Genomic DNA, 9,899 nt, shown 5'->3' with positions numbered 1-9,899 from the left:
AAGCGGGCCTCGTGCCGCTGGTTGGTTGGCTGGCAGACAGCCGCCGCTGTTACTCAGACGCCGGCTCGGGCGTGGAGCTGTCGCTCTCTGCAGCCAAACGCTGCCCTGCTCGCCTGGCAGCGCCAGAAGAAAGCCGGGAGAAAGCGCTGCAGGGCGGCCAGACGATGCAGCTCCGCCTTTGGCGGTAGGCATGATCCCCTCAGGATGTCTTTCAAGGTAAGTCCGCAGTCGAGCTGTGCAGGGCGTTGCTGCTGCTGCTGCTGCTGCTGATCTCCAGCTAACGTTGCAGTCAGTCGCCGGGGCAGGCCTTCTTGGAGCAGCAGCCTTTTGACATTAGCCCGGGTTGCAGCAAAGCAGACGATGGAGAAACCGGTGCAGAAACCGGCTGCTCCAGAAAAGCGATGTTTGGCGTGTCCCCGCTCGCCGCCGGCGGTGGAGCCAAGCGCTAAAAGGTGAAGCGTGGTGCGGCTGGGGCGAGTCCTTCTTGTCTGCATTCATCTTAGGCGTGCGGGATTGTCTGTAGCTGGAAAATGAGCCCGGTCAAAAGTCATCGCTCCCCACCCCCTCTCACCTCCCTGTCTCATGCCAGTTACAAAGGAGATGGTTCACGTTCAAAGGACATGGGGGAAAGACTTTCCCCCCCTATTTATATTGAAAGTGGTGCAAAGCTTCCAGCCATTGAAAACTGTTAGTCAGAGCAGCGTTCTGGGAGGGGTCTTTCTGCAGAGTACCTAAATTGTTATTTATTTAAATTTATTGGTTGCCCAACTCCAGTGGAATTTAAGGGGTAGGTCTGAGGGGGCTGTAAAGGAAGACACTGCTAGGCCTGAATTTTATATCATCATCATCATCATCAATCTTTCCATATGAGCCTTGGGACTCCAAAAACAACTCACTGGATTTTTTTTAAAAATTAACATACTGGTTATTAAAATACATATTAAAACAAATTAACTAGATGACTGGCCAATTTTTGCTAAAACAAGTTGGCTATAACTACTGTATATTTGGCAAAAATAAAAAAATCCACACAGGGCAATTATTTTCGGTAAATTGAAAGCCACAATAAGAAAAGCTTTCCCCCCATTTTTATGATCCATTTCTCCACATGACCACTTTACCATAACAAGCTACTTTAAACTGGACTGGTTACCTGTACTGAAAGATACATAAAGATGTTTAAAGTTATCCACAGAATCCTTCCATATCAGGAAGAGACCTACAGAGGTATCTTGAAATAAAGCTCTTCCTGTTAATATAGTAGACCCCCTCATGCTGGGAATGAGATAGTGCTGGGATAGGTTGAGGTGGGTGGGAGAATTTAATGAGGGATAATATATTGGAAATTTAGCTTTGGGGCAAAATTTTTCATTTTTACTGTTTTAATAGCCTTAATATAATTTTCTGTTGCTTTATGATTGATATTGCTTTGTTAATTGGGAGCTTCCCAGAGTCCAATGTAAGATGGGCAGCTGTATACATATTTAAACAAAAAATACATTTTTATAACATCAGGAAGTTCAAGTTGCATAAGGAGATCATTTATTTTTATCCCACCTTGTTTTTATAAAGTAACTCAAATTCATACTCCTTCCTCTTCCTGTTTTCCTCACAATAATTCTGTGAGGGCTGAGAGAAAGTGACTGGCCCAATGCCGCCCAACTAACTTTCACGCCTAAGGTAGAATTCAGTTTTCTAGTTTCTAGCCTGGTGCCTTAACTATTAAATTCTAATTAATCCCTGTACTCTCCCAAAGAATTAGTTCCTGTTGCTCCATCTTTCCTACCGGTCTTCTGCCACCTAGATTATAAAGTTATTTTCTTTAAATAGCATGGATTTCTCAGTGTTTGAGGAAAGCATTAAGATAATATTGTGTTCTGATTTTTGAATATGTTTTCAAATGCATTGGTCATGCAGGCTGTCTCATGCAGCATCAATTTATGGTACAATACTGTCTCCTTGGTAATAATCTCCAGAGAGACCTCTATGAGTGCCTTCCTTACATGGCAAAGACTTGATGGAGAAATCATTCTACTATTGTAGGTATATAGCCAACATTCTGTCTCATAGAAAAATCTTCATACTGACCAGACTCTATGCTCTGACCTACTTGTTATTGGAAGAAGTATCATATCCCAGTTCAATCCATATATTTACACCCCTATAAATACAAATGGCACCTGGAAGCATGCTTCTTTAGGATAGGGTTTCCTATTCTCAGCTCTATAGCAAAAGAGCTGTCCTTTGGAAGAGCATTTATTCATTGCATAGGGGTTACTAAGTAGAATCTCTTCTTTCCTCTTTTTTTTGTAGTGTCATTGAATCCTGCCTGAGAAAAATGCTGCTGTTCCAATAAACAGATATTTCTGATAAATCTCAACTATATATTTTTGTATTATGTTACAAAATAGTATTTTAAGTACATAATAAAATGCTGAATTTGTCATATTGTCCCCATAAATTTACACAAATGTTTTTTCATAATCTCAAAACACTGTATATTTGTTCCCTGGAGATTTGAAGGTAACAAATATCTCAACACTCAGTTATAACACACTATACCAAACCTGCAGGAGAGACAGGCAAATCCTCAGGCAATACTGAAGTCAGGAAATAAATGTTGTGCGTTTGTGTATCACATCTAGTTCTGGTGTAAAATTTGTCTGCCAGTGGGAATTTGTCACAGTCTGCTGGTAGGCAGGATATAATGCAGTAATGCTCCTTATTCTGTCTTTTCGTTCACTTGCTGAATATAAAGACAGATAACTCTACAAATTCTTCCATACAAAGTTTCTTTTATTGGATTATATTAGGTATCCTCAAGATAACTCACAGTTAAGTCGAGATGCATCTAATGTCCAATTCTTTGCACAGTTGAAATTGTAATGTAAATGATAGTAATCTTTCTATCCCATATTTCATCCCATAGTCATAAAGAATCAGGGGGTAGAGATGCTACCATGAGGCTGTGTTCAGGCAAGAGTGAAGAAACCTCCCCCAATCCACCAAGAGTCAATTCAGTGACCAATCAGGGTTACAGATGTGGCCACATGACATGAACTACATTTCCCAGGATACCTTAACTACATTTACCATGATGCATTCCCTTAAGGGGACCGCTCCCAATTCCTAACTAACTGTACCTGGCTGGACAGCACGCTCCTAATCTCTTTATTCCATGGACAACTCCAACCTTCATTAACTTCTGCTTGCATGGCAATGTTTTCTTCTGGACTAATAGACTCCCATTATTTATTGTGCATAGGATAGCTATGTGTGTTTTCTTTGGGGGTGGTTGATTAATAATGATCTGATCCCTTAAGGTTCCAATGCATTTATTGAACTATTGAATGACTACTACTTTGCAGTTTTAAAGATAAAGAACACTGACAACAAAAAGGGATGTATAATATGCTTCAGATTGGCAAGATTCTCCTTCCATAGAATACAAGAAAAAAATAATGTTGCTAGATTGCTGTAGTATCCTGGTGTAATATATTTGATTTGGGGATAAAAGTTTATTGATAAAGTATTCAAGATACCCACCTGTTTGTATATAATATCATGAAACAGGTTTTAATTACTTTTGTTATATTTGGATTTTTTAACAGAAGGAGACACCACTTGCAAATGCTGCATTCTGGGCTGCGAGAAAAGGAAACTTGGCACTGCTTCAGCTGTTGTTGAATAGTGGGCGTGTTGACGTGGACTGCAAAGATAGTGTAAGGGGTTTCTCCATGGAAAAACATATGATTTGCATCTGTTTTCATAATACATTTTGATAGGAAAGACACAAAACTGAGGAATGTATTAATTTTAGTTTCTAACTTTTGCTTAAAAGGAATTGCCAAAGAATTTTAATTGCAGTTCCATGCTTGGAACTTTCCGTATTTTTCTCTTCCTTAAAGAGAATATAATTCCTCCCCCCCCCCCCCCCATCACTGACTTACTGTTAACAATGGTGGGGATGTTGAGGGGGAATTCCAAAATTGAGGAGTGTTATTTGAATGGAAACTGACACAGGGAACAGGATTTGAAAGTGCTAATGGGTGCTGTAGCCTTAATTTGTATGTTCTCTCAATATTGCTTCTCTGAAAAGTTTGAAAAGTTGAAAAGACAGAATTGAAGTATTATGCTTCTGGCAGGTAGTTCTTGACTTATAACCACTTGTTTAGCAACTGTTTGAAGTTACAATGGCAGTGACAAAAATTCCAGGATTCAGAGTGGCATTTGGACCAATATAAAGCAATCCTTGACTTACAGTGGCAATTGGGACTATAATTTCCATTGCTAAGCAATGTGATCATGATCTGTGATAGCATTGCTTAGTGATGACAGTCTGATTGTCATCAATAACTGAATCACATGGACATTAAGCAACTTCTACCGACTTTTCATAACCAAAGTCAATGGAGAAGCTGGTAGGAAGTTGCATGTCCCAAGCTGAAAGACAGATAAGTCACTGTGCTGGGAGTGGGTGGGGGAAAGAGGTGGAGGAAGCAAGGGAGAAGGTGAGTGAAGCTACAGTGGGGTGTACTAGAGGTGCTGCGTGGATTGGGAGGGTGCAAGGGGGTGTACAAGAGATGCTGTACGGGTTGGGGAGGGGGCACAGACATGTGCTACTGGTCAGGATGATACAAATGCAGAGGAGCTGGAGGAGGGTGCGCGGGTGAGGAAGACTTACCTCAGCAACTTGCAACTCTCCCCCAATGACTTTCTGGGAAAAATGGAAGTTCAAAGAGCATCACAAATATGGAAGCATATATGCAATAAATAAAAATAAATAAATTATATCGAATGTAGAGTCCTTGGTGTTCTCTGAGCTCGATCGTTTTCTTGCAGATGTTTCATTACCCAAACTAGCTAACAATGCTACTAAGGAATGGGGTTGGCTCTCAATTTATATTCTAATGGCTTTCCCTGTCAGTGTTGATGGGAATGTAGCATACTAATCAACTAAAGCCCTCAAAAACATCCTAATTAAACCAAATGACCCAACAGCCCCTAAAGAAAAAAAAGGAGTTATCTATAACCTACAGTGCAAAGACTGAAATAGCCACTGCTTAGGACAAACAGGCGGAAGACTAGCAGAATGCATCCACGAACACCAACTAATAGTTAGAAGATATGATGAAAACTGTTTAATTTTAGAACATATGGAAAATGTAACAATATTTCAACTGGAAACATGACCATTTTAGATCAAACCAAGTCCCAAAGTGCTAGAGAATTCCAGGAAGGCTGGCATCTGACACATTGGCCATCAATAGACATATAGATATAAACAACATCTACATACTATGCAAAAAAGACAATCTACAACCAAAACAGGAACAAAAAGACCAAAATACCTCTCCATCAGCACTCAACACCCAGATGAGCATAGCTTAATACCAAGATTAACATCAATCAAGAAGTAAACCATACTCCAATCAAGGAACTAAGAAACAAGCTAACAATAAATAGTCCAACCAAAGCGTACTACTACCAAGTCTGACAGGGCAAGCTACTAAGTTAATGCAAACCCCATTCCTTATTAGTATTGAAAATGTTACCTCGTTTGGATAATGAAACATCTGCAAAAAAACACAACCAAGCTCTGAGAACACCAAGGACCCTTTATTTCAACCCTGAGCTACAAATATTCTTTTTTATTCATATATAGAATGTCTGTTCTTGCCTATAAGCATATTGGCCTAGACTTCAACAATGTAAAATACAGAGTTACCCCAAAGTATTTTGTCTTCCATTTGAGCCTGAAGCTGCAGAGAAAATAAAAGCCGGCTCCAGTTTTCAGGGCCTTTTTTACATATTTAAGGTATTTACTGTATTGCTTTGTGCCCAGCTTGGTTCAACAGCCCTTATGGTAGCATCATACTACGGCCACAAAGAATGTGTACGAGAACTGGTGCTGCAAGGAGCTGATATTAATCTTCAGAGAGAGGTATGTTAACTTCTGTATTTAAAAAAGAAGTACCCATAGGGATTGGTTTAATTAAAAATTCAGCACCCCATCGCATATTTCAAACACCTGCTATAGACATTAAGGATTATTATTTTTAAAATATTATTACTTTTGTATGATTTTATTACTGTAGTCTCACAAATGCTATCCCATGATCTCAGTAATCAGAGATTCTTTAGCAAGGTTTCCACTTGTAGAATGAAAGGAAAACCAATTTGTTGCTCTACAAATGCCTTTTCCACACTCCTCCTACGTCAGAATGTTAGGAGCATCTTCAGGACACAGGAAAATATGTTCCTCCCCTGTTCCATTCTGCTGATGGAAGATCTTTTAGATTCAAAAAACCTATAAATAAGCTGAGAGACTTCATAATATACAATCTAATTACTGCACAGAAGATTAGCAAATTTCATTTTGGTTTCTATAGATAAAAGACAAAAGGCCTGAAAAGAGTAGTAGTTTTATTACTAATCATATTATCTTTGACAAAACTTGGTGGATTTGATATTCTGAATTTTCTTGGATTTCAGGCATTTGCTGTTAGATTTCTATATAGTCAAGGGATATGATCTGCTACTAAACAAGAGATATTTTCCTAAGAATGGGGTTTCCAATAACCCTCTTTTAATCCTCAGTTTTCTATGATCTTTAAGTCTTCGCGTGAGTAGGGTTATAGGATGTAATAATAAGGAAATAATTACTGTATTTTCATGAATCTTGTTCAGAGGCAGCTGTAGGGACAAAAGGAGCTCTCAACTAAGAATGGACTTTACACTACTGTGTAGAAAAGAGCCATATAAGGATTTTTTTTTTAAATCAGGAGTTTCCAGGATGGTTATGATTGTTGACAAGAAATAATAGAAATATTTAAATCATAGCCTGGGAATGAGAGAAGCCAATGCCATGGAGAAAGGGGATAAAATTTGGGTTATCAGGCCATACCAGTAAAGTTGTAAATAATGAAGAGTTACCTATATAGAGTTGACAAGGAGGGAGGGTGGGGGAATGCGCAAAATTAACTCTGTTCCTGCTCCTAACTTCCCAGAGTTGCTGGGATATAGATAGCATATAAATGTAATTTATGGACATGCCTTTCTGATACATGAAGAAAACATCCTGAAATCTTCAAAAGAATAATCTAGTAGAAATATCTTGATTTAGGAATGGTTGCTGGTAAAGACTTCTGGTTCAGCACTTCTATCAACATCCTTGTTAAACTTCTTACATATATTTTGTATCAAATGCCCCTTCATATTTGGTAATCTATGGGATTTCTAATTCTCATTTTAGACTGGAGCCACTGCCCTATTCTTTGCTGCACAACAAGGCCACAATGATATAGTGAAGTTACTCTTTGAATATGGAGCTTCCACAGAATTCAAAACCAAAGTAAGAAATTATGCTTGGCTTCAACATGTTGGTGAATTTAGACAGCCAGGCAGGAAGGAAAGGCGGCTGTTTTCTTCTGATTCAAGGCTTGGCATGGATAACTAACAAGAGGCCCGCATAATAATTTTGCTTCTCCCTGCATAGGTCTCTGCCAGGACATTAAGTTGTGTGCGACTCTTATTGCTCAGTTTTCATTATATAAGTATCACTTAATTTGTTTGTTATTTTCGTCATTTCATGTGGAAAGGGCAAAGCCAAAGCTGATAATGAAAGCAAACTTTAGAAAAGAAATACAAAAGATTTTCTGCTTGAGTGACAGATTGGAAATGTATGAAAGTCACAGTTATGGAGACTGTATTAGCTCGATTTAGAAAACAATACTGCATTTTGTGTTTATTAGGGACAGGAATGTGCTGGAGATTAGGTGCTGTAGATTGTCACAGTACGATAGCTGGGAATGATGGAAGCTGTAATGCCACATATCTGGGGAAACATATTTGGGGAAAACTACAGTATCCCATCTGAGATTTTCTTATTTTTGCACTTAATAGGAGGCATCCAAATCTGCAGATATTGTTGCCATTGTAGATTTCTGTAGATCAGGGGTCCCCAACCGCCGGTCCGCGGACCGGTACCGGGCAGCGGAACAAGCCTTACCGGGCCGCTGGTTGCTGGGCGCCGCCATCTTTTTGGTAAAAAGCGCTTCTGGTGAGCTTTTCGGGTAGAAAGCTCACGGGCGCTGTTTCGTCATAAAAGATGGCGGCGCCAGCGCTTTCGATGAGCTTTTCCGGGTAGAAAGCCATTTCTACCGAAAAAGCTCACCAGAAGCGCTAGCGCCGCCATCTTTTATGACGAAGCTGCGCTTCGGTGGCGTCACCGGAAGCGCCTTTTCGTCATAAAAGATGGCGGCGCCCAGTTGACGCCGGTACCGGGCCGCGGCGCCCAGCTGATGTCGGAACCGGGCCTCGGCGTCGAAAAGGTTGGGGATCCCTGCTGTAGATCACTTGTTGAACTGCTTTCTCTTTGCTGCAAAGGAGCCCATAACTCTGCAAATGGAAGAAACTGTGGAGTGCTAAATAATACACAGTACACAGAACTTACATTAGTCCTAGTAGTTACTGGTACTGGGTACTGATCCCCATCGAGTGGGTGCATAATCTGGGGGGTCCTTCATAGCTCCTGCTGAAATATCAGATAAAAGCTATTCTTTAAAGTAGTAGCATATTTTTGCACAAAAATCCGAAAAGAAGATTTTGCATTTCTCTGAGATCTAAAATATTTCTTTCTAATCTTTTTCAAAATGTGCACACCCCTACTACATGCCCTTATAAATTCTGAAATGTTTTATAATCATATTGATTTCTCTCACAAAGTTCTAATTAGGTAGGTCACTGTTTATGAAGTTGTGCCTGTCTTAAATATACAATAAACCTGCAACAATATGGAACTTGAAAATGAATCTGATCCTTCCAGGTTCTCTTTGGATGTAAGACGGGTGGGATTCTACTGGCTCGGAACGGTTCGGGTGAACCAGATGTTAAATTTACATCTGGTTTGCCGAACCGGTAGTTGAACCGACCTGCTGGCCGCGCCCACCCTCCCCACCCCCTCCCAGGAGTCTCCATGCGGCCCGATTTGGATGCAGGTAAGTGCAGGGTCCGCATGGAGGCTCTGGGAGGGTGAAAAACGGGCCGAACCAGAAATTCTGGAAGTCGGAAACGTGCCTGTTTCTGGCTTCCTAATGCTCTCTGGAATCAGGGGGAGGGCATTTTCACCCTCTCAAAGTCCTGAGGGAAGCCTCTGGACCCTGGAGAAGGCGAAAAAGGGCCCTCCTAGAAGTTCCGGTAGGCCACGCCCACCATGGCCACACCCACCCATCAACCGGGCAGCGAACTGGTTGCTAGGATTTTTGAATCCCACCCCTAATGCAACAGTTTTATGTGAGGAATTAGCAGCACAAGATCCTATGAGAACTTCATCATGTAAGAGGAAACTGATACAAACACCTGAATTTAGGCCACAGAACAAATAGTTTAAAGCAGGACAACAAAAGAAAACCAGTATCTGGCTTTAAAAGAAATAAAAAAAATTCTGAAAGCAACCAGTAACAATAAAAATGCTTGTATAATAAAACCAAATCCATAAAATACTAAATGCAGTAGGGAACATTTAATAAAAACTCTCAAGAAATCTTAGATAATCCAAAAAATAATAGAATGTATCCACAAAATAAATCCACCAAGAGGAGGGAGAACATCAGCCATAACCCAGGAATAGTAGACTCTTTGCATCTTGTGCCACAATCTATAGTAAGTAACTTGGTGCACGGGTCTTTCCCATCAGATTGAAGATCCATCATTCAAATAAGACAGTTGTCCTCTGTTCCCATAGTGCAAGGAAGTGGATCAGATTATACCAGGTTTGACTTCCTCCTTCAGTTATGTGTTTTGGAAGAACAACATTTTGTCTGAAAAGACCCACAACAAAAAAACTGGATCCTGGTAGATAGGGAAAAAGAAAAATGAAATAATTTTAATTAAATGAA

At 40.2% G+C, this 9,899-nt stretch overlaps 1 protein-coding gene across 2 annotated transcripts in view; it reads left to right on the top strand.

Annotated features, from left to right (window-relative positions):
* The window catches only part of ANKRD29 (ankyrin repeat domain 29), a 29,584-nt gene continuing 19,685 nt past the window's right edge, over positions 1–9,899 (top strand). The window contains exons 1-4 of one of the 2 annotated variants that reach the window (XM_026670334.2): positions 1–216; positions 3,612–3,722; positions 5,846–5,944; positions 7,256–7,354. In XM_026670334.2, the coding sequence (XP_026526119.1) occupies positions 205–216; positions 3,612–3,722; positions 5,846–5,944; positions 7,256–7,354 (321 nt within the window). In that variant the 5' untranslated portion in view covers positions 1–204. The remainder of the gene's footprint in view (positions 217–3,611; positions 3,723–5,845; positions 5,945–7,255; positions 7,355–9,899) is intronic. The other variant, XM_087961631.1, reaches the window with a different exon arrangement.

The sequence above is a fragment of the Notechis scutatus genome, chromosome 3, assembly GCF_049901735.1.
Source record: "Notechis scutatus isolate UNSWTSFEM ecotype Mainland chromosome 3, rNotScu1.2, whole genome shotgun sequence".
Lineage (NCBI taxonomy): Eukaryota > Metazoa > Chordata > Lepidosauria > Squamata > Elapidae > Notechis > Notechis scutatus.
Note: the sequence above shows the minus strand (reverse complement) of the source record. Positions and strands in the feature narration are given on the sequence as shown.